The sequence below is a fragment of the Abramis brama genome, assembly GCF_963993115.1.
Source record: "Abramis brama genome assembly, chromosome: 1".
NCBI classification, from domain to species: Eukaryota; Metazoa; Chordata; class Actinopteri; order Cypriniformes; family Leuciscidae; genus Abramis; species Abramis brama.
This window is the reverse complement of record NC_139963.1, coordinates 18,172,173-18,197,692: the sequence shown is the minus strand read 5'-3', so window position 1 is coordinate 18,197,692 and position 25,520 is coordinate 18,172,173. Positions and strand designations below refer to the sequence as shown.

Genomic DNA, 25,520 nt, shown 5'->3' with positions numbered 1-25,520 from the left:
TACATTACACCCCCCTCCTGGAAAGGCGCGTCCTCGCGTTGTATAAATTCCAACTGAGGAGTGAGGGCAGGGGCTCACAGAGAGAAAAAAGTTAGGGGCGAACCAAACAGTCCATGGGGGAGTGGAGGGAGGGAGGAGCCGGGAGCAGGAGGAGCCAGATGGTCACTCACAGTCCAGTCAGGATGAAGCCCCAGGGTGAAGTCGATGGAGGGAGGAGCCATGGTGTTGACTTGGCTGAAGACACCCTGGGGACGACTAATGGAAATGAAGCTACCGGAGCATCCGAGGTGGAATCAGGGAGCCTGAAGACGGAAGCGAAGCCGGTGGGACTGAGGACGAAGCCGGAGTCAGGGGGAAGATGGAGCCGAAGGTGCAGGCAGGACGACGTCTGACCAAGGCAGAGCTGGTGGGACGAGGGAGCCCGGTGGAGCTATGAGGACAACGATTTCTGGTGGAGCCAAAGTAGGGAGGACCCAAGGTAGAGCCGATATGTCGACAAGCCGCGGTTATTCGTAGGTTAGGGAAGAGGAGGTGGGAGAGGGAGGCTGGGAGGGATCACAGGGAGCACAGGCAACATAGGCTGGGCAAAACCAGCTGAGAAACAGGAGACTCAGGGCTGGGCGAGACCAGCGGGGGTGGGAGAAACAGGGAAATATCTTCCTCAAACACCTCCAAATTACTTATAACAATAATAATTTATTACAGTGCTTTTCTGGGTACTCAAAGCGATTTACATATGGAAGGGGGAATCTCCTCAACCACCACCAATGTGCAGCATCCACCTGTATGATGCGACGGCAGCCATACTGCGCCAGAATGCCCACCACACACCAGCTTATTGGTGGAGAGGAGACAGAGTGATAGTCAATCAGTATATGGGGATGATTAGGAAGCCATGATGATGGATAGAGGCCAATGGGCAAATTTGGCCAGGATGCCAGGGTTACACCACAGAGAGTCAGAACCTCGGTTTAACGTCTCATCCGAAGGACGGTGCTTTTTGACAGTATAGTGTCCCCATCACTATACTGGGGCGTTAGGACTCACACAGACCACATGGTGAGCGCCCCCTGCTGGCCTCACTAACACCTCTTCCAGCAGCAACAGGAGGTCTCCCATCCAGGTACCGACCAGGCTCAGCCCTGCTTAGCTTCAGTAGGCAACCAGCCTTGGGCCACAGGGTGATATGGCTGCTGGCTGCTTCCCGAGTCCATACAATACATCTCCATGACGGTGGGGTTGTGGGCGTGGCTTCCCTCCATACCCTCGAACTCCACAAGAACTCCCTCAGTGATGCACAGTGTTGGAGACACACACACCTGGTCAGACTCTCCATGTGGCTCAGGCTCCGCGGCGATGTGTCTTCCCGTCCTCCTTGCAGGCTCAGGCTAGTCCATTGTGGCAGGCCCATCTTCACAGTCTGCGGTGGGCTCTTGCATTTCTGACATTGTAGCCCCTTTCACACAGAGATTCCGGAATACACGGATAAAGTGACCTGGGATTTGACCCGGGTTCGTTTGATTTTTGGTTCATTCACACTGGCAGTGATTTTCCGGAATCAGAGAGTGCGTTCACACATAGCCCGTAAAAATCCCGTAAAGACACGTGACATCGATGTGACTTGTAATGTCTCAGCAGTGTCTTAAGTTTGCTTATGAGCTGCGATTTCTCTCTCGAGAAACCACGCTTGTGCATTTTTTTTTTATTCGATCATAAAGTTGCGCATTACGTACCGTTTCACAGCTGGCGAACGATCCCGGCTTCAGCGTCATCATTACGACACGGCATTATTACGGCTTTTGTTCACACAGTGCGCGTTCCGGGACTGAACACGGCAATGTTACTAGGTCCCCAACCCGGCATCGATCCCGGCATCAATCCCGGGTCGTGTTTGCGTACACTTTGGCAATTTGCCGGCAATTTCCCATGTTCAAAGCACTGTGTGAAAGGGGCTAAAGTGTTCTTTAAAATTGAGCCAAGAACCCTAGGGTTCTATATAGAACCACAATTAACCTTTTTTTCCTAAGAGTGATGTTTTCAGTCATAAAAACGTCTAGCTACTCAGGACTACTTGTGCTGCAACCACTGATGGTTTTTTTGTGTGTGTGAAAATGAAATCTGAATGTACATTTCATATGTAAAGTGATGATTTGGCATGGGAATATCTGATACTTATTAAAAGATTAAATCCCAGAGCCTGGAGAAGTGAAGGGATGGTTGTGTGTATTAAGTAGTCAGTAGTATTAAAATTACAGCAGTAAATCCATCCTGAGCAGGATTAATGTCACACTTTGACACCATATCTCACCTTCAAAATCCCCCAAGGGCTTATTTCATCTTTTAAAACACGCCATCTTTAGTTGTTCCATTGAAAGCCTTTTCAAAGTAGTGATACACTGTTGCTTAGTTCATAAGAACATTAGGTGTAATGTCAGCACGGTCAGTTGCTAAAGGATGGAAATTGAGTAGGAGAGCAAAAGGTCAGTCGTATTTGATCATGTTCACGCAACACTTTATATAAATTTCCTATCCCCTCCGCACATCTCGGGTCTGAACTTCCTCTAGCTGGTCAGAGGTTCTTACCCACAAGAGTGACCAGTCACTAGCGCCAAGCATGGAGTCACTGGATGACCATATCTTTGAAATATGCCTTTGTGTCTCTTTCGGTTCCTCTCAATCAAACACATAAGAGCAATGGTTCCTCTTTTGATTTTCTTCGTCACTGATTTATTATCTCACCCAAGGCTTTAAAAAGCTAAAGCTGGGAAAATCTCTTGTGGCTTTGGAAAGTGTTGATATTTCATCATTTCTCTCTTTCTGGTTTATTGGTTTACTATTTTCCTGCAGGTGTTTCCTTTATCTGGCTTATGACAAATAGCAAGAGTCATTCATATAGAGCAACTTTCACAGGTAGACCACAGCCTGGAGCTCACAATATAGTCAACATATACATGCCCAGACAACAAACAAACGTACTTATTTCTGTGACACAGTTATTAGTTATAACATGTTTGCAGTTATAAAACTTCACGTGACAAGATTAGCAGAAATTCTTCCAAGTAAAGTGAATTATGCCACCGCTGAAGGTGGATCAGCTAGAGAATATTACTAATTTGATGGTTGTTTATTACTATAATCATATGTCAATTTTCATATTCAGGCTTTCTGCATGATCTGGGTCACAGGAGAAAACCACAACTGGGTCATATCCATAGATGTGTAAGAACATAAAGCTCACATGTGCGTTTTTACTGCTTTTTACTCATTTTATGTAGTCTTCATAAAATGGTATATATAGCCAACTGTGCGAGTCCAGATCACTTCTAAATCTAGCGCATTTTATACCTCAAAATAACAAGGAGAAATAAAACAAAATAAAAGCTAATCAGAAAAATTAAGTGTATTTTCAGAGCCATTAAAATGTTATGATGTTTTAATCAAAATTATTTACCTCAACTCCCTCAGTACAATGCAAAAAATATCTAATTCTCAGCATGTTAATGTCAAAAAAGGACACATTTAAAATGAAATATTTACAGCATACATATCATGCTGCTATGTATAAATTATTGTACTGTAATTAATTTATCTGATTTTTTTATATGATGTCTTACTGTAATGCAGGTAAAAAGAGATTTGCATTATTATTCAATTAAATTATTTTAAAGAATTAGATCAAAGGATCCTGGAATAAAAGTATTTGCAGAAAAATATTGCGCAGCACAACTGTTTTCAACATTGATAATAATCAGAAATGTAGAGCATCAGATCATCATATTAGAATGATTTCTGAAGGATCATGTGACACTGAAGACTGGAGTAATGATGCTGAAAATTCAGCTTTGCCATCAGTATATTCAACTAGTTTTAATTTTAATAACATTTTACAAATTACAGTTTTGACTGTATTTTTGATCAAATAAATGCAGCATACAGTACTTCTTTTCAAAACAATATCAATTTTACCACTACATTTGAACAGCAGTGTTTTCATGTTTCATCCTTTCACTTATTCTCCAATGTCATATTAGCTGTGTGTGGATATCAAAGATTTATATGATGCTTTGATGGATCAACATTCTGTTGATCCACACATGATTCTGTTACCACACACTGCAAAAAAATGCTGTTCATACTTAGTATTTTTGTCTTGTTTCCAGTCCAAATATCAAACATTTCTTAAATCAAGATGCATTTACATGAGTAAAATGACATACGATATTATGTCCTGTTTTCCGGCGGAATTAATCAAAATTAAGTGAGTTGATGCTTTAAAAAAGCTAAATTATCTGCCAATAGGGTAAGAAAAATAATCTTAATTCAAACAGAAACGAGATTATTTTTCTTACCCCATTGGCAGATCATTTTGCTTGTTTTAAGCAAAAACTCACTTAATATTTATTTATTTCCTTAATATTATACTTAATACTTAATATTGTATGTCATTTGACTACTTTAGTAAATGCATCTTGATTTAAGAAATGTTTGAAATTTGGACTGGAAACAATACATTTTTTGCAGTGCATGTCAGAACATGTTTAATCAGAATAATAACATATGCAGACATACGGTGTGGTTGTTGTGTATTCCTTCCCTATATATTCTTAACATGTCAGAACAAGCTCACTTTGACCACTGAAGTTACCGCAAGAAAAGCGAATAAACGAAACCAACACCTGTAAACAACAGCACAGTATGGTTAAGTACAGGTCTCACGTAGTGCGTCACATGTGGTGTATAGAATGTGATGGTTTTGTATAGTGTAAAAACTCCCAGCAGTCTATTAAAGGGACTGTGACACCTGCTTCCCTCCGGTTGACAGTGAGTAGGAGGGCCTGTCCCTGCCCAGGCGAGAGATGTTTCGTATTGCACATCACCCATGCTTTAGGGGAAAGTACACTACAGCGCTCCTCTTGGACATCTGCTGAGAAACTCTAAACAGGAACACAGGCACTCACAAAACACAAAGCCATCGTACAGGAAGCTTGACACATTCTGAGGTTTGTCTACGGGCCAACCAGAAGACGAGAGGTGGAGGCCACGCTCATTCGACATCATCAATCCCAGCCTCACCAGTGTTTTCACCTCAGTTCGCTCACTCTTCTCCTGCACTGACGCTGTCAGGCATCATGTCTCTATCTGCCGAGTACTGCAATGATAAAACGTTTGACAGGGGTGGCGGTGGTGGAGCTCTGGCCCATCAGAGGAGGCTGATCCGGGGATTGCTGGTTTGGGCCATCCTGCTCACTCTAGGCCTGGCCGCGTCAATAACTCTGCACTTCATCGATAAACCACAGGTATGGATGAGATCTATAATCTAAGTTCATGTTTATTTTACATATAAGGTGCTTCAACCATGTCTATGAACTTAATGAAATGCATCCTGCTCACTCTCAGAAAAAAAAGGTACAAAAGCTGTCACTGGTGGGGTACTCTTTCAAAAGGTACACCTTTGTATCTCATTTACCCCAAAAGGGTTCATATTAGTACCTTAAAGGTACCCTAAGGTGTACATATGGTACATATTAGAACAAATGGTAGAACAAATGTAGAATGTTTTTTAGACAAAAACAATCTTAAATGAAGCAGTGAAGCAGAGACTTGAATCAAAAACTGTTAAGAAAATGATAAAACGTAAATTCAGGCAATTGTGTCTAGAGCTGTTGTGTATTGTGTATCTGGTGGGATATAGTCAGACCACAGCGGCTTGCTTACTCAAAACCACAGATGAGGGGAACGGAGATGTGTGTAATCACAACAACCTCATATTTAGAGACAGGACAGATTCAAACAGATAAGCTCAAATAAATATATAAGTTTTATATAAAGTGTTTGGGAACACAAATGCTTCTAAATGTCAGAAATGTAAACTGAACTTTAAATGTGTTTTTGGTGATTTTTAGTGGATGTATGAAATCCTAGTGGATTTACAGGTGTATAGACTTCATCACATTCACTATCAATATTACAGTAAGTTACAGTAAGGAAGCATGCATTGACCACATAAAAAGGCGAGTCTTTGTTATGCAGTAAACCAAACAGCTCATTTAGTGCCAATGTGGAAACTCAGTCAGTTTTGATACTGCTGCTCAGTATCAATCATCATTGTTCTTTCCAGCGCAGTGGAGAGATCTGAATTTGCAGAAAATGCTTCTGTTTGTCTGATAAGACATGAGACCTGTGGTTTCATGCCAGTTGGAAGGTCAAATCTGGTTACCACATGAACATGTCAAAACACGTTCTGGCTGCCCAACGAACAATTTAGTGCAAGAGAAAATAAGAAACGAAACTTTCTGTGACATAGTTGATAGAGATCAGCATCTGATGCAATTACAATTTACCATCATTTTTGAGTCACAGTTTTTTCGTATAAAGGAACTATTTTTTTTTACACTCTTAAAAGGTTCAAAAAGAGGCTTTGCGCAACAATGCCATACAATAACCATTTTGGGTAGCCAACCAACAGTAGGCTACTTAAAATAACTTTTTGTAAAGAACATTTTAAAAAAGAACCTTTAGCGGAATGGAAAGCTTCCGTGGATGTTTCTTCGTGGAATCTTAAATGCCAATAAAGAACCTTTATTTTTAAGAGTATGATTGTGCTACAAAAAAATTAAACGTAAGAAACTATCCTTTTCGGGTAACTTTAGAAGGTTATAGGATTGGCTATAGGGTTTAACTGGTGGTTTAACTCAAAAGTAACACCTATAAGATATGAGAACCTGATTCTGCTGTTTGAAAATGAAATTGGTTAAGTTCTGAAACTTTACTTTCTCTTGAAATTGTTTTTTTCCACACACACACACACAAATGTAGATGCAGCATATTGGACTGGTGAAAACAAACATGCAACCGCAGAACAGTAGAACATGACATTATGACATCATTCCACTGAGGGGAAATGCCACCGCTGCTCTTCCCTGGCTTGTCTGACATCAGAAGCGCTGCTTGTGCACATACCTTTTACATACATTTGAAAATACATATTTGGGGGAAAAACAAATGTGCTAACGGGGATAGATGAATTGGACTGGAATTAATTGGACAACATAGGCCTACCATCAACCTGTTGGAAATGGCCTAGTGACCAACCAGAGTAACAACCAACCTGAGCACCTTAGCAACTGTCAAGAAACCAGAACCCAGGGCTAATGGGTTTCATTTCGGCCTAATCTGAATTAGCCCCCAGTATGGGTCCCAAATGGGTTTGTCCATGGGTTCCATGTCAACTCTATCTGAATTTACCCCAGTATGGACCTTAAATGTGTCTGTCCATGGGTTTCATGCCGGCCAAATCTGAATTAACCCCAATATGGGCCTTAAATGGGTTTGTCCATGGGTTTCATGTTGGCCCTATATCTGAATTACAGGAACAACAGGATCACAGAAACCTCATCCAACCAAGTAAAGTCATGGACATGGACATGGAGGACCTAATGCCATTTTCACCAAACTGTAAGTCAGCGCTTTGAATCTTTTAGACATTTAAATCTTTATCTTAATATGTCTTCAGTTTGTGATTGTTATTCCCTTACTAGAACAAAACTGTATTCCTTAATGTCCTAAAGTAGCCTCAACAGCAATTTGGATACTTAATTCACAATTAAAATGTTATCTTTTTCTATGGTAAGCATAATAAAAACCTGAAAAGGACTCATCTCTAGACTTGTTCACAGGGAATCAAACAGAAATGGTGGACCTACTCAAATGGAAAACTGCGAATGCAGCGAATACTAGCTGCATCGAGGGAGAGAAGCAGTTGAAGGTGAAGTGCGATGGCCTATATTTCCTGTACCTGCAGGTTACCCTTGACCCTTGCATGAAAGAAAACTATACAATCACTATTCAAACAAAAAAAAAAAAAGATGTGCTTTTAAAAGGTCTTATCAATGGATCAGTACTCCCAACTGGCTTCATGGGTAAAGGGGTTAAACTGGGTAAGGGAGATACCTTAAATGTGACCTGCAACCCTAAAGCCAAAATCCAGACCAGTCCCACTGAAACCTACCTGGGAGTGATCAAGCTTCATAAGATCTAGATCAAAGACTGAAATGGATGACAGCATGAATGTGGACTCTGATTTGCACTGACCTGTTGGATTACTATTTTATTTATTTCTTAAAGTCACATCTCCAAAAAAAGTGAAAGCTCTCTGCCTTTATTGCACTATATTTAAGCTTTTCTCCACTCGAAGAACGATGTGTTACTGCATAGCCGAATTCTGATTGTTAAACACTCTAAAAAATGTTTGGTTGGGTCAAATATGGACAAACTTATCTGTTGGGTTTAAAAAATATTTATATATTGGGGCATATTTGACCCAAACATGGTTTGAAACAAGCTAGCATTTTTTTAGAGTGTGCCAATGTAAAATTGGGTACTATTGATGCACTTTGTTAAAAATATATATTTGTATGCAACTGACCCTTCGCTAAGGCCCTGACCTGCTCCAAATGTTTCTACAACATACTCACTTTGGTATTGTGAACCCTTTATTTACTATCCACACTACAAAACCTGAATCAATAGAACATTTTAATGAGATTTATTCTTACTGATGTTGTACATTTGATTTGTTTGAGAATTATGGTCAACACATCACTTAATGTACAGCTTGAACATCAATATTTTGTGTTTTCAAGGTTTAAAGGAGAAAGGGGAATAAATACCGCTTGTTTTCTCTATGGGTATCTTTTGTCACTATTATAAGCTCCTCAAAAAACACATTTCTGGATTATTTATGTAAAATGCCATACACACCGAATCTACATACATTGAATAGAGTGGGGTTAAAGGGTCAAGTGCAGACAAAGAATATCAGAATACCTCCCTTTTATAAACGCATACTACACTCATATAATACGGCAATATGGCTAATATGCTATTTCTAATTCAGCCTGAAGTTTTCGCCATCTAACATGTCATTGGTCAGGTGGTGTATCAACAGAGCCAAGCCAGTAGATGTATGTATATACTGTAAATTTATGCATATGTGTGTTTTCTTGTTGTTGTTGTTTTTTTATTATATATATTTGTCATATTTATCTGTATTTATAAACCATCTGCTTTTATTGGCTACTTAAAATGTATGGTTTAGAAAAAAAGAAGAAAAAAAAGATAGTTCACCCAAAAATTCCATTGTGTCATTGTGTTCCATCAACTGTTTGGTTACCCATACTCTTTGAAATATATCTTATTTGATGCTCAGCAGAAAAAAGAAACTCTTACAGGATGGAACAACTTGAGGGTGGATAAATAATGACAGAATTTTCATTTTTCTGGTGAACTTATTTGGTCACTTATTGGGATCACTGTAAATGGCTGAATTAATGTTTTGTTTTGTAATATTACTTAATGTCTTAAGATCTCATTTCAAATAAAGTTACTCATTTTGTGGAGGTTTGTGTCCATATTTTATCACAGATATGTCTGTCAAAAAGCTCATACACTGTGTAAGACAATTGTTTTAATAAACAACTACATACTCTCTGCCATTGTAATATGCATTTTTTTGTGATGATGACTCATTCATACTGATGGTAGACTGGCTGATATACTTACAAGAATGAGACAGACAGTGATAAGACTTTCCATCGAGGTGGGAGTGAGGGGGCAGAAACAAAGCAGTGACTAATTTCCATGAATCCATCAGCAAACATGTTTAGTTAACCGTGGGTTTTTCAACACTGACATGTTTTCAATAATCATTTCAATTTTATTCTAATCTAACCCTAACCCCCATTTCTAATTCAATCTTACCATGGCAACTGAACCGTCTTCAGTTAGGCAACCTCTGAGCCTTCTGTTATGGTTCTGCATGTGAGATTGATCTCAGAGATCTTGAATCTATAGAGTCAACATTTTGTGCTAATGTGATGTCATGTTTGATGACTCAATAGCGGGACCCTCTTTCTGAAAAGAAAGCGAAAGAGTGCGTAATCCAAAACATCACTCAGCACATATGCTTTCGAGGAGCCCATTATGAGTTCATCAACATCTTTCACACACTCATCTCAAATTCCTGCTCAATAGCCCTGAATATTATATGCACTGCTTTCGTCTTATCAAAACCTTTTCAGTGATGGGTACAGATGTTTTTTTTTTATTAAATTTATACAAATTTACTCTGATTCTACCAGAGACATGCTGGAAGGAGAAAACCCGCTAGTTAAAAAAACATCCAACATGGCAGCTGTGGGAACAAAGCCTGTTTCTACATGTTGGTTGGTTGAGAATAAATGAGAATACTATAGCGCTCTCCAGGTATTATTGGCCTTTTGCTCTAAAACTGGGGTTTTAGAAGCCCAAAGTATCCTAGAAGTATGGTTCACATGGATTAAATATCATTATCAGAGTATAGGAACTAGTATCTAATGACTAAGTAATAGTATCTATTGAACAAGTACTAGCATAGGTACTAGTATCTAAAAAATAAGTACTAGTACCTAATGAATAACTTCTAGTATCTAATAAATACGTACTAGTCACAATTGGAATACATACTAGTCAGAACTGAATAGTTAATATCTGAATGACAGATCACCATAGAAGTCAATGGCAAAAATTTCAAATGTGTTACGAGTAACAAAATAACTATCGAAATAAGTACTAGTATCTAATGAATAAGAACTAGTATCTATTTAATAGGTACTAGTATCTAATGAATAAGTTCTAGCATCTAATAATAAGGACTAGTAACCAATGAATAAGTACTAGTATCTAATAAATAAGTACTAGTACCAATTTAATAGGCACTAGAATCTAATGAATAAGTAGTAGTGTCTATTTAATAGGCACTAGTATCCTATGAATGAGTACCAGTCTCTAAAAAATAAGAACTAGTATCTAATGAATAACTAGTATCTTTTAAAAAGGTACTAGTATCTAAAGAATAGGCACTAGCTAATGAATAAGTACTAGTACTTAATGGAATAGATACTAGTATCTAAAAAATAAGTAGGCCTACTAGTAGCATGACAATAGAGACTAGTAGGTTTTAAGGATTAAATGTTAAAACGGCTTGCCATAGTAGTACAACCATATCCTGAACCTGTGTGGAACCTGTACGCTCATCTGACGCATTAGCCTTTAATTAGTTTGCATTATTTATTTAATTATTTTTGCAGACATAAAAAGGTCAGTTGTCTATTGTAAATAGTGTAGCACCGGGCCTAAAACTAACCACACTGCCAATGGCCTGTGACTGCAGAAAATTTACCGGCCATAAATATTTTTTTACTGGCCATGCAAAAACAGGAAGTAATGACACCAAAGGTTTAGATATCAGTGAAAATTCACAATTCTCTATTCCAATTTTGATACCTCAGCTAAAACTACTAGCCAAACTAATATAAATGTAAAACATCATTAAAGACAAGTAAACTGTCTGCAAGCAATAGCACTAATAAATACAGAAGAACAACGATACAAATGAAATAAACAGTGCTTTTCAGGTTTTTCAGGTAGATCTAATAGTTGTTTTCAGGTACAGAAATTTAATAAATGAATAGCCTGATTGCCACTGCATGGCCTTCACTGTATAAATTAAATATAGATTCATCCTTAATAAAGTTACTCAGTCAAGAGCAGTGAGTGATTTTTTCTTTGTGATCCAATGTACTGATACTGTACACATGCATTGTCTTTCTCGACTGTTTATGTTCACTTAAGCCATAACTGACTGTTTACTAGGATACTCTACGAGATGGGCATTTTTTAAACATAATTTTGTGTGAATTTTTTCGTTCAAGCACAAGACGACGCGAAAGAGAGCTCAATTCAATATTTGCTTTCTGGCTTTCTGGATGCGCGCTTCAGACGTTTGTGCTTACAAAACTTCTCACACAGCGCGTGAGTAATGAATAGGCCTTTGTCACACTTCCTGCTTCCGGAACGCGGAGTAGGGATTCAGAACTTCCGATCAACAGTATTTCTCGATAAGGATTTAGATTATCAGCCATAATGTCTAAACCATCCGAGGTAGACTGACCACGAGCTATGAGGTTGTGAAACGAAGGTTTTTGCTCCTGTAGAAGCTATAAGTTTGTATGAAATCAACCTTGTTTTAAGAAAAACATGTTTTATCCGCGATCTTATGAAAAAAAAACTACACTACCTACAATCCTAAGCGTAGCAGCAACGTCTGCTGATTGGTCCAACTCGCTGTTACCATAGAAACGTTTACCTTACTGGCGAACGGCTAGAGCTATAACAACAATGGTTCTCCCAGAAGAACTTGTACCCTTTCCTCAGTTTTGACATTTCCACTTGAGAGTTTTCATTTACCATCCGAACCACATCGTCATATGTGACTTCAGGCAGGTTGCGGAGAGATTTGGTCCAGCAGTATCTATCGGACTCCGCCATTGTAAAAAGCTAACCGGAAGAGCCGTATCCCTACTAAAAGACGTACTTCCGGTGACATAGGCCCTATTGAGGTTCTTTCGCATCTTCTTGCACTTGAATATGTAAAATTGTGAGGCTCAAAGTTTCACGACGATGCAGCACTGGCCCATCAACATTCACAGTTGTTCACAGTTGTTCACGTTGTGGGATTCATAAAAAATCTTGCCGGCCACCTGGAGATTGAAACCCTTTTATATACTCGCCAACTCGCTTGATTTGTACTCGCTTTTGGTGCTTGGCGAGCGTTAATTGTATAAAAAAATACTCACACAGCTCACACAGATATCACTTTCAAACCAAGCAGCGGTCTGTTGGTCAGCTCGGCAAATTCACCTGACCAACTTGAAGACGACCGAAATCTGCGTGGGGAACTTTTTCATCCTCATGCAAAACTCCTGATCACATGGATTCCTATTGAAATTATCGAACAGCCCGCAAAAATTCCTAAAACAGCAATGTGTCCGCAACTTTAGTCATCTGGCCTCTGACTAGGATACTTCATTTGTCTATTGGACATTTCTCTTCATCTTCCCCGAAATGTGTGATTTGTTTTCCAACATGCTTCACCATGAACACACCCCAGACAGCAAAATAGTGTCGGCCCAGATCCGGCCCACATCTGGTACGCGTTGAATCCACATGTACCAGATGTGGCCCGGATCTGGTTGTTGCACTATGTTGCTGTCTGGGACGGGGGAATTGTGGAAATGTAGCTAATAAAACTGTAATGTGAATTATTCAAGTCATACTATTTAACATCACTGAATCAACATAAATAAATTATTTATACTAACAAAACAAGTTTATGGGTTTTTATAGAGCTAAAGAAGCTTTTTTGGGGGGGCTAAAAACGTTTTTGAGATTTTGGCCATTCCGTTTGGATACGAGTTAGCCTACAGGAATATACTGCCAAGATGGATGGACACTGAGTGATTTGCTTAAAAAAATAAATTGAAAATTGTGGATTTAATAGTAGAAACGATTTTAAAATAACTGATGGAATTTGGCTGAGGTCAAATAATTTTGGCTTCATGACATGGTGAAGTCCTACGCATAAATAATAATTCTGCACACAAGGCGATATACTGGTGCGCATCCAGTCTTTTCTGAGTGGGTGTTCCTATTTTTCATCTTTTCATGTGGCCGTTTCCAATGAATCTGAAAAGGGCAATCAGTCTCATATTAGCCACCAAAAGGTCCAAAATGCTAATTTTACAGCCCACTCTCGTCAAAACCATCCGCTCACCACCTCCTCCACAGGAAGAGGGAGATAATGCAGAAGCATTTCCACTGCACTCGCTTCTGTTGCTGAGGGGAATCTCATTTTCAGTGAATTCATTCATCAGCTTCTTCTCACTTCTCACGATCTTTGTTTTCTGGAGATCTCTTTCCCTTCTCATGCTGTGTTGCTGAAAATGATATTGAAAAATGCTAATTTGATGTTCTTGTGTCTCTTGTTTTCGGTGGTGTAAGAGGAAAATCTCTCTCATTTCACACATTTCATTTGCCTTTATTTGAACTGTCTCATCCGTCGCTGCTCTCTCTCAGACAATAACACAACAATGCATGTCTGTCAGATCAAGACAATGGGGGTAAGAGGCTCTGTCACTTGAGCTCCCATATTACAGCAGCAGGTGGCGCTGTTTTACTTACTGATTTTAACACTGTGAGATGTCGGACTTCTGTCCGAGTGTTGTGCTGTGCTTCTTTTTTTTTAAGCCCTTCATAAATCGACAAGTCAAACATTTCTGTTTTGTTAGAAAGGCCCAAACCACCTGAATTCACCCTATTTATTTTTTCTTACCCAAATTAAGTTCTTTCAACTTATTGTGTTTATATCACCATTACAGAGATTTTTTTATGGAATATTTATCATAAATAATTTATCCTTGCACAATTTTTTAAATTCATCTGCCCTCCTACTCTTTAATCAAAATAACCTCCCCTCCTTCTTGGAGCAACACCTCTTCTCTGATGACGTGTTTACTGGCGTGAGGGCGGGACAACCTGTCACTCACATGAGATCCACCAATAGAAAACCACAACCATCCAATCAATTCCAAACGGACAAAACCGTGGCATTGGTGTTGGCATTGGCGTTGGCGATCTTCTAAAAACTTAGCTTTGTGTGATCAATAGATTTAAATTTAGATTATAATTCAGATCTGCAGAAGCTCTCAAGTCTCATTCTCTATTGCACATAATTGAAACTGGCATGTGACATTCACACAAGAATGGCATTTTGGTCTCAATGGTTTCTGCGAACCTGACATGTCACGTTTATTGGTCCTGTATTTGAATCTGAATGCAATCGATGAGATTTGAGCGCTGCGGTGAATTATCAGTGCGTAAAGACTTTAATTTTACTTTGTACTTGGAATGCACGAGTCATATGAAATGCATTTATGATGGGGATGTTGGAAGATCCAGAGATGATCTATTCCCTTAAGAGATTCAGTTGTTGTTTGGTAAAACAATGGTGGAAAAAGATTTGTAACGTGATGTGGAATTTAAAGGGATAAATTCTGTCATCATTTACTCGCCCTCAAGTTGTTCCAAACCTGTATGATTCTCTTTCCTCTGCTGACCACAAAAAAAGATATTTTGAAGAATATGGGAAACCAAACAGTTGATGGACCCCATTGACTTCCATAGTAGGAAAAAAAAATATGGAAGTCAATGGGGCTCATCAACTGTTTGGTTACAGACATTCTTCAAAATATTTTCTTTTGTGTTCCAGACAAGACAGAATTTCATACAGGTTCGGAACAGCATTAGGGTGAATAAATGATGACAGAATTTTCATTTTTAGGTGAACTATGCCTTTAAATTTGATTTCCACATGATTAATCAATGTGTTTTTCATGAGCAAAAAGCATTTTCATACTAGCCCTGAAAATCAGCAACACTTCTGATCTGAATCTTCAGTGGAGACACACTCTTCACACGCTTTACTGATACTATAAAGTGGAAATTGAAAGGGCAGGGAAATCCAGCCAAATAACTTTCAGTTTCACCCAACCAAAACAGGAGAAAGACTAAATATGCTAATGTGAACGTACACTGGATCATACACCCACAAAGGAACTATACACAACACATACACACACACATCAACACAAGAGAAGTCAAAGGATAAACACACACACACACACACACGTACACCTTCCCATTCAAAATCAGTAGGGGCTGTGCCTGACATCAAGGCATCATCAAACTCATGCACTGACAGCATGAAACCACCAAACTCTTTTCTGAAAGTGATAATGTCATGCAAAGTTGGGCCTACCTATTCACTTTGTCTAAATGTGCATCTGCTGCTGTGCTGGTTGGAATCTTCCACCGAGCTCGTTAGAAAAGCTTCAGTCTTAAGACAGACAGATCTGAGTCAGCGAAACAGCCGTTCTCATACCTGTGTTTGCGGCGGGTAGCGTTCCCCACCCCCATTTCCTCTGCAGTTTACAAGCTCTGCTAAGAATACACAGAAGCGTGGGCGTTCACAAAGAAAAGCTTCTTAGAATAAGATCAAATAAAAATGGACCTGATTCCACCGATAAGCGCATATATGCGTGCGCAATGGACAACGATCCAAGCGTTTCTCCAAACCTCGAAATGTTTGTTGCAGAGGCATCGCTGATGTCATCTGAACAACAGGTATAGCATCTCAATAGACAAATGACTCACATCTCTCCGCACCCAAGGATGGAGGACAAGATGAGTCAGAAAAACTGTACATCGTGAATTTAAAAATAAATTTGCAGGTAAAGCAAGAATCACAAATGAAAGTGTCACTGTAGACTAGCTGGAAAGGTCAGACCGCAGCATTACGGATCATTGCTTAAATGACGAATCATGCACCGCGTGTTGTATAACTGCGTGTAAGGATGACTTAGAGCAGACTGAGGTTTGGCAGAACTTTATTTTGAGCAGAAAATCCATTCAAAATTAACAAACATTCATTTAATGTACTTGAAATACAGTTTTGTGCAGCTGATGCAGAGAGATATTGATCATTCAAATAAATTATATCCACTGTGCAGATCCAAAAACATGACCATGTGCCACTTATTGTGCATAATATGAGATTGGCTATAAAGGGGTCCAAAAGTTTGAAACGATTAGAGAAAATGATTTAATTTTGTAATTAAATATTTCTGTGAGAGTCAATGTTGCTTTATCAGTATTCTCAAACAAACAGAGCAAGTGTTTATGGTTATTACAAAATGACACACTTTATCGTCGGCATGAAATGGAAATTGACCCTATCTAGTCTGTAAATGTATGTCTTAGATGTTATTGTGAATGTTTTTTTGTTTTTTGTTTTTTACTTTATAACCTAATGTTCAATCAAAATATCAACTCGATCTTTTCGACCAAACACAACCTCATGGCAATTCTTAACTATTTTACGTTTTGGCGAAATGGTAGCTAATTCGTATAAATTTGTACAATCGCATTTGTACATTTTTGTACTTTGTGAATTTTATGCTTACTTTTTTCTAAAAATCGTACATACAATTCGCATATGAATGCATAAAATCGGCATCTAGTCACATTTTCCTGTGAGATTGTGTTCAACGACAGACTTCTCTGGTAATGTACCGTATGCAGGACATAAAGGGATAGTTCACCCAAAAATTAAAATTTTGACATAATTTAGGCTACTCAGTAGAAGAAAAGAAAAAATACTATGGAAGTCAATGGCTATATCAACAGTTTGATAACCAACAATGAGTAGGCTAAATGATCACAAAAATATTTGGGTGTAGGCTACTATCCCTTTAAGTTGTTGTTTAAAAATATACACTAGCAATTTTTTAGTAGAAATTGTTTTTACACCAGTGTGTGTGTGTGTGTGTGTGTGTGTGTGTGGAACCCCCGCCATATTTGTATCTTTTCCGATAATGTATTTCACTTGGATGTATGTCACAATATGAAAGAAAAGATCTTCCGTTTCATTGACTTGAAAGTATATATATATATACTTTGTATATAAGTATGTATATTACATTTTCAGACCTCAATGTAGGCAAGAAATATCTTCAAATAGTTGCATATAATTTAATTAAATATTTATAAGAACGATTTTAAAAAGTAAAAAAATATATATAATATTTGAGATGTGCAAAGCAAAAGGAGCTGAGATATATTGCAATAGTATGATTTTACATATTGAGCAAAATAAAGGTGCAATAAAAAAAAATCATGTTCATCTTCCTAAACAATTATTATTACAGCCGTTATGATTTTATTCAGACACCTGTTGCTGAGGAGTCATGATCTGATTATATTATTAGTTACAGACATTATTAACCAAAGCCTGTATTACATTAAGAAAACAATGTATGCTAAATGTGCCAGACAAACTATAAAGATCAAACTGAAATGATCAGATATATTTTAAAATATATATTTCTGCCGATCTTTTCTAACAGATGTGCAGAGCGGCAGGTGCTACACACAGAAACATCACAGGCTTTAGAACTTTTTTTAACTACATTTTACTCTTATTGTTAGTCATTTTTATCTATTTAAAAATCTATTCTGTATATTGATCTTACAATCTCAAAAGATTAAGTTTGATTCCTTTTGATATGACCCCTCACATGTACTACTCATTTCATAATTCGTTAATTTGCCGTGTCTAGCTTGTTTTCAGGTGGAACAATTAGTTTGTACACTTTTAATGGAAAAATAAATATAAAAATATATAGTTTCCATCCAAATCTAGTGGTGCACTTATTCAACGTCTACAGATTTATCATACACTCTTAGAAACACCAGATCAAAAGCTGTCACTGGGACGATACCTTTTCATAAAGTTACACCTTTGTAATGTACTTCCCTCTAAAGTGTACACACTTTTTTTTCCCCCTCTGAGATTGTTTGGTAAAAGTCAGACTCCAGATTTAATCTAAACCATGAACACACCAAAGTAGTTCTCAGCAGCATTGGACAACACAGGTGAACAATTTTTCACCCTGACAAAGACAGCATCTCCTTTGTAGAGATGAAACATGCCGCTGAGGAAGCTGTTGTCTATGAGTCTCGGCTTATGGGGTTTAATATGAAACCTAGAGGACTGGAGAAGCAGAATCTCATCCCCATATCGATCTGTAGTCCGCAGTACAGAGTGGGTGCATGTGATTTTATCCTCTTGGAATTGGATCTTAGAGTAGACGGAATAATATCCCTCTTTCTCTATGACGAGTTTTCCCTCAGCTGGCTTGAGTTCGACTTGGTGACGGATGGATTCATGATTCTCATTCCACAGCATGACTCCATCAACAGTTGAATTACCAGCTACATGGGAGAGGACAGCATTAGCGTCATGTACATTAGCACTCAAATGTTTCAGCACTTGACTGAATTTATATTTCTCATGATTTTAAGGAAAAGTAAATCCAGCTAACAAGTGTCCAACATGCATGTGCAATTTGCTTCTATTTGTGTTACTTCAGTTCTGATTACTTGGAAATATTCATACTGAGTAGACATTGGATTGGTAGTGTCGATTGTCAATAATGCCAAATAAACTAAACCTAACGGCTAAAATAATAATAATAACAGATGTGAAATTACTTGTCAGTTGTGCCATTGGTTTTGACGGCTTCATTTCTCCAAGTTGTACGTGTTTTCCTTCTTTCACTATAAAAAAAAGCATAAATTTACCATATATTTAAGTGCAATCTGATATTCTTCATATGCCATGTTTAACTAGAATTTAAAAATGCAAAACAATGTAATGCATCAAAGTAAACTTGTGACAATACAAGTTAAGTGATCTTTACCTTTTTTTATCATGGCAAACTGAGGTTCATTTGTAGGGGTCTGAAAGGAGAATCATACATTTATAAAATTCACTTTCAGTTTATGATTTTTTAAATGCCTTGGGTGAAAACACCTCAGAAAAACATTACAATGATGTATCATGGACTGCTGCTTCTGCGGCGGATATCGTGTCTTCATAGCAGCAAACTCATTTGTTCTTCTGCAAACTTCTTCATTTGTTGTAAAATAACATCAGTTCATAAGCATCACCTCTACATTTTCTGACCCAGATAGCACACGTATGTCTTGTTGTCATCTGGAAAATTATGTTGTGTACAAACTCTTACAAAAAAAAGTATACTTCAAGTTTATTTTATTGAGTATACTTAAGTAATGTTCAAGTTTATTTTAAGTATAAGTAAACTAATATCAATGTACTAGTAGTAAACTTGTAAGTGTACTATTTCAATACTGATTATAGGATTAAATTGGACCACTTTTTGGTATATAAAAGTATACTTGTATGTGTACTATAAGTGTAACAGTAAACATTGACTGGTTTACAACTACGTTTCTCAATTGTACTGCATCTGTACTACAAGTGACTTATAAGTATACGAGTAGTTTACTATTTAAATACTTGTAGTATTTTTTTAGTTTATAAAAGTAAACTTTGATGTATACTCTCAGTAAACTACAAGTTTAGTAGTTTTATACTGCAAGTATACTTGAAAGTTTTCTTTATAACTCAATATTTTTAAACAAGACAGTATGTAAAACTATGTGAAAAAAGTATTTAATAGGCTACTCAATCAAAAGAGTAAACACAAGCCAAGTATACTTAATTATACTTTTAAATATCTTAATCAAAGGATTGAGTACAAGTATAGTCCAAATTCTGTCTATGTAAGTCAAGTATACTTAAGTGCAATTTTAAGTATATTTCTGAGAAGTATATAAAAAGTAGACTGAAAGTATACTTTCTTATTTTTAGTTTAAAAGAAGTATACTATAGCACACTTGAATAAACTTTTTCGTAAGGGAACATCTGATAAACATCTTTTAAAAAGCAATTTACATACATTCTAAATCATAAACATCTTCAAGACATCTTCTAAATGTCTATATAACATCTGACAGGAAACGGCTTAGAGACGCATTGCAGATCTAAAAAAAATACATCTCCCAGATGAAAACACACACCTCAAATAGAAGTATGTGTATTATGAAGGTATAACGCTTCATATTTAACTACTTTTTATTAAATAGTGGGTATTTATTTGGCACAAATAAAATCAGGATTTTAGTATTAAAGTCGGCATGAAATGAAACTGTTTTTTAAATTTATGTTATAGATCTTATTGTGAATGATTCATTATATTTTCATTGGACTTCCAGTGAAATCATTTAGTGCTTAAACCCTGTCCCCGTAAGCTCACGTTCATCAGACTCCACTTTTGAGAGCAACGTCCACTTTTAAAAATCCAATCAACAACCGATGCAACGAAGCAAGTCGCCCCCCTACAGGTTTTATTTTCCCGGATTTATGTGACGATACGGAAGAAAAGATCGGTCGCCACTTCCGCTTAATCGTGACTTACTGGAACACATTTTACACTATAGCTTTATAACTTTTTAGTTTTTACAACTTTATTTAAATGATCTAATATATCATATGAAAACATTATTGTTTAACAAAATAAAATGCTGTACAGGGACGTTTGGGAACACGTCTGAGACTCAACTAATCATTTTCTTGAACATTTGAAACAAACCGCCTGAACTGACTTTCCAACATTTCTTTAGAGTTTTATGACATTATTTAAAAAAAAGCAACTAATATAATGTTCGCTCAGTTGTAAGGCTGTGTATAATAATAAATAATGTGCATATAAACAGTGATGTATAGGCTTACGTTATCAAGCACTGCTAATGTGTAAACCAAAAATTTTAGTGGTTACTTGAACTTAGTTATCAATGAATTACAAGACTTGAATTTCAAACATCCTCCAGTTGACTTAATGTGTGTCACACTGCTAAGATCAGATAACCCCGCTGCAGGTTGGTTAAGACCCATTTCTCATAACCGTGTTTATTAGGTCACGGGTTAGGTCAGGTAACCACAGCACGCTATGTGGTTTGAGCACCAACAGGTCTGTCCAGCTACATTTCTGCAAACTTCATGTAAAGGGAGGAGCCTGACAGAAATTCTGCATCCTGTTTCATTGTTGTATTATTTCAATAGTCCACTTTAGACATTCTACTATAAGTAACTTTGCAACTATATATCAACTAACTCTCATTAGAGTATTAGTAGACTGTATGCTTAATATCTGCTAACACTTTACTTCGATGCTCCCCTAACAGACATTCTACTGACTATAAGTAACTTTGCAACTACGTCAACTTATTCCACTAACCTAACCCTAACCTAACAGTCGACTAATACTCTAATGAGAGTTAGTCGACAAGTACCGTAGTTGCACATTTTAATTTGAGTTCTATATAATTTTAATTTTGATGTCTGAGATAACTAAATGTTACTGATCAACCACATGATAACCTGAATAACATTATGAGAAAGAAAATCAGGAGGCTGAGATAAAACCCCAGATGTGTCTGAGATGAACTGATAGTGTTGATGCTGAATGAAAGTTGGACTGAATGGTACTTACAGGCTGTTCTTCGCTTGAGTACAGACGGTAGATGAAACAAGCTTCAACGGTCATTCCACACAGAGCCATAATGACCAGGATGACCAGCAGCATCTGGATCTTATTCTGCCGCTGTCTATAGCCGGGTTTGGGCGGCAGCGGAGGGGGTCTCGTGGGGCTGTCCACCACGAACACCGAAGGATATGAAATTTTACCTGGAGCCATGTGCATACCGTCTCTGGCCACGTTACAGATGACAAGTGCAGATCCAGAGAAGTGCAACAAGACCCACTGCAACACAATGAGAGCAAGACCCACTGTCAGAGCAAGAGATAACCATCACTCATAAAAGCCCACAGGTGGGCGGACGATGCATGTGAGCCAAAAAACCGTCAGACCACTCTCAGAATCTGCATGCAAACCTGTAAAGCTGTCTCAAGCGATGGTTAAAGCAAAATCTGCAACTGGCGAAGAAAAATGTGCAACGTTTAAATCTAATTTGGTTTCAAAACGAGTAAAAAAAAATACATCAACGGTAAAAAGCAGATTTTTTTTCGTCTTTCAGACTGACATATTCCGTTTGGGTCTGAGTAGGTTGGAGGTGGAATCTTCAATGGGATTTAGTACAAGACGTGGTGCAAAAGCCTACACGTGCATTTTCATGACCATGCAACTGGCCCACCAATTCACACCTTCCTCTCTCCTGTGCATCAGCTCTCAGCCACAGCTTCCCGTCCTACATACACGCACGTTTCTTCACAGTTTAACCCTTACGCTGTGTTCAAAACCCTGTAACAAAGGTGGTCCAAAAATGACCGGCCTTTTAAAAATTGCTTGTAAATCTCTCGTTATGATATATTATCACCATATATTGGATTCAATCTTTTTGTCAACTTGTTTTCTTTCAATTAGGACCGGTTTTGTATTTATTTTTGGAACTGATAGATCGTAGGTCTCATTGATCTGAGATTACACCTCAGTATTTGAGTGAAAAAAGCATGATTTTTGGATTATTTTGTTAATATTCAACAACATTTGGAAACAATTGTACTGTTTATCACACTAATGTTCTTTAATAGTTAAAGGACAAATCCAGTGAAAAATTAACCTGGGCTTAATTAACACATGGTTACCGAGTCGATCGTTCCCTGCGATGCGTTTTCATGAAAATCGAATGTAAAGACAGTACATTATGCGTTTACATGCAGGAGCCATCTTGGAAAACAGTCTCGACTAATCGAGTCACGAACGGCACAGTTTCCTGCATGTAAACGCGTAATGTACTGTCTTTATAAAGTATCTTCTTATTAAACTGTCTGTACACTTACAAAGTTCTCAATGCTTCGGTTTGCATGTAGGGACCCTCATTATGCTACTGTGTTAGTGTGAGGCTATTTTGAGCCTTGTTAGTGGTATTAACTAGCGATTTACTTTTACTTACTCTGTGCCCCATATTCTAGTGTTATGAGCTAATCTGTTTTTAAAGATAAAACTCTTTACATTCGATTTTCATGAAAACGCATCGCAGGGAACGATCGACTCGGTAACCATGTGTTAATTAACCCCAGGTTAATTTTTCACTGGATTTGTCCTTTAACTAGGTCGTTTTTTTAAATGCTTTTATTTTGTACAAAATGGAACAAAGTCACACTTGTGGTGTTCCTGGCCTTTATTTATCGGCCTACATAATATTTTGTATCTGGTTGATCATAGGCCTGAGGATATGGGGAATCCCCAAAAAGTACAAGTATTATCCCAAAATGTTAGGGTAGTTATGCTCTGTGTGAGCAAAGTCAGTAAGTCTTAGTCCAATGTGATAAGATTAACTAACATTTTTGGGAAAAAGAAAATCCTCTCCAGGTAAAATGACCCGAACACAACATAGGTGTAGAAGACTTAGCTGTAGAAGAAAGACATTTAAAAACACTTCACACAAACCCCAAATAAGTCGTTTTGGAGCTGTAGAACACAACAGAGTAGTGACGGTCAATGCAGGCCGATGTACTATTTTTGTTTTGTTATAGTAGTGTGCACATGAGAGCAAAAGGGTAACAATAGTTCCATTAGACCAGTAAACACAAGTATAGTTGAGCTGATCTAAAAATAAATGCAAGCAGACTGAGAGAGAGCCATCCGCTGAGAATAGAATACTCGTTCAGTCCATATTTAATATTTCATGGTATGTCATATCTTGTGACATAACAAACCAACATCAAAGACATAGTAGTGACTTTGTTGTTGCCAGCATCTGGGCCAAAAGGTTGTCCTTGAACTCACCGCAAAGTCAACATCTAACAGCTTATACTAGTGCATCTGTGTCTGCGTGCAGAGAGAAACTCTCCATACCAGCAGGTGGCAGTAGTCTGGATTCATCGGTCAAAAAAAGAAGCGAAACGAAGGCTGAATCAAAAATTGCCCCCTATAACCGCAAATAGGGCATTATTTGAGGGGACAGCCATTTGTAGTGGTGTCCGAAACCATATTGGACGTTATTGAGTGCACTTATTTAATCCCACATTGCACCGCAATTACGAATGTACAACCGGTGTATGTTCAACCACTGTCCGAATGTGCTCACTCGTTTTCATTCACTCCTTTAAGTGAACATTATTAGTGGGCTAACATAGGGAATAATAAATGCGGGTTTAGGGGGCGATTTCATATTCAGCCTAGGACTGCAGATATACAGTACATGAAAAGCACTTCCTTACCGTTTTGAATGTAATTCATGTTGATCAGTTGGTCTTCACTTTCCTCTTTCCATATGGCAATGTCATTATGAAAATATTTGCGTATTAGAATGCTCCGATAAGATGATGTTAAATTGGAAGAGCACTCTGTGTTCCATCGTGATTTTGATTGTTTGCCTGCTTTCGCGATTCTTCTAAGCAGAACAGCCAATCAGAGTCTCTTTCTCACCTAGGCTACTGCCCAACACCGATTCAACACGCCGACGGGATCCTTTAAACATGAAATAATTACAGTTTGAATGTCAGCCCAACTGTGCTTGCTTGGCGAGTGAGAGCAAATCTTATTGGTTCTCGCACTTGATCGGCAAGATCACTTTATATTAAATCTGTTCAACATATAAAGCGATTTTGTATGTTCAGAAGACTTGAATTACACGTCAATTCATATGGATTACTTTTACAATGTCCTGTGAATCGTTAAAGCTTTACAATTTTGGATAGACAAAAATGAGAAGAAAATCTCTTCATTTTTGTTCTGAAGATAAATTAAAGTCTAATGGGCAGTGTGGGGGAAAGTTACTAAGCATTGCATTACAATATTGAATTACTTCCTAAAAAAGTAACTAATCAGGTTACTCAGTCACTTTTTGTGAACAGTAATGCATTACGTTACTTTTTCTCACTTTGTCTGTTTTTGTGCGAGTAAATACCTGGTCACATTTATCCTGGAGCTAGAGTAAATTATAGAATTTTAATTTTTAAGTGAACTATCCCTTTAATTGAAAGTCTGCATTGTATTTTTACAAACTTGACAATTCACACCAAAGCAAACCATGCTATCATGATTTGTATAATCTTCTATCAGTTTATAGACCTAAATAAAATAAAGCCTCTTGAAAGGTTCATTTTTTGTAGGCTAATTGTTTATGTAGCTATATGTTCTCATAAAGTTGCAGGGATGTTCTGTGTGACAGTGTTTGTTTGTTTTTCCTTATTATAA

The 25,520-nt window shown here is 37.7% G+C and overlaps 2 protein-coding genes across 4 annotated transcripts; one reads left to right on the top strand and one right to left on the bottom strand.

The window, feature by feature from the left end:
• The first annotated feature begins 4,877 nt into the window (after positions 1-4,877).
• tnfsf18 (TNF superfamily member 18) lies at positions 4,878-9,398 on the top strand. Of its 2 annotated transcripts, none has more exons than XM_084131431.1 (3): positions 4,878-5,297; positions 7,371-7,455; positions 7,677-9,398. In XM_084131431.1, the coding sequence occupies exons 1-3, from the start codon at positions 5,130-5,132 to the stop codon at positions 8,036-8,038; spliced, it is 615 nt and encodes a 204-aa protein (XP_083987557.1). In that variant the 5' UTR covers positions 4,878-5,129; the 3' UTR covers positions 8,039-9,398. The 2 variants fall into 2 exon arrangements, with proteins under 2 accessions (XP_083987557.1, XP_083987556.1); XM_084131430.1 differs by having other exon boundaries at positions 7,665-9,398.
• A 6,907-nt stretch (positions 9,399-16,305) lies between these two features.
• On the bottom strand, positions 16,306-22,505 carry LOC311093809 (TNF superfamily member 14). Of its 2 annotated transcripts, XM_084131402.1 has the most exons (5): positions 22,253-22,505; positions 21,852-22,121; positions 19,197-19,236; positions 18,988-19,053; positions 16,306-18,708 (listed from the first exon to the last, which is right to left on the bottom strand). In XM_084131402.1, exons 2-5 carry the CDS (start codon positions 22,059-22,061, stop codon positions 18,320-18,322), a joined length of 705 nt encoding a protein of 234 aa, XP_083987528.1. In that variant the 5' UTR covers positions 22,062-22,121; positions 22,253-22,505; the 3' UTR covers positions 16,306-18,319. The 2 variants fall into 2 exon arrangements, with proteins under 2 accessions (XP_083987528.1, XP_083987529.1); XM_084131403.1 differs by lacking the exon at positions 22,253-22,505 and having other exon boundaries at positions 21,852-22,229.
• Between the last annotated feature and the right edge of the window lie 3,015 nt (positions 22,506-25,520).

Bases quoted from the DNA above. Each gene is read 5' to 3' on its own strand.
- LOC311093809 (XM_084131402.1), bottom strand. From the start codon at position 22,061: ATGCACATGGCTCCAGGTAAAATTTCATATCCTTCGGTGTTCGTGGTG. The intron at 19,054-19,196 runs GTAAAGATCACT...TTTTTTTTATAG, and splicing joins GTTTGCCATGATAAAAAAAG to TGAAAGAAGGAAAACACGTA. The intron at 18,709-18,987 runs GTAATTTCACAT...TCTCCCATGTAG, and splicing joins ACCAATGGCACAACTGACAA to CTGGTAATTCAACTGTTGAT.
- tnfsf18 (XM_084131430.1), top strand. From the start codon at position 5,130: ATGTCTCTATCTGCCGAGTACTGCAATGATAAAACGTTTGACAGGGGT. The intron at 5,298-7,370 runs GTATGGATGAGA...TCTGAATTACAG, and splicing joins ACTTCATCGATAAACCACAG to GAACAACAGGATCACAGAAA. The intron at 7,456-7,664 runs GTAAGTCAGCGC...ACTCATCTCTAG, and splicing joins AATGCCATTTTCACCAAACT to ACTTGTTCACAGGGAATCAA.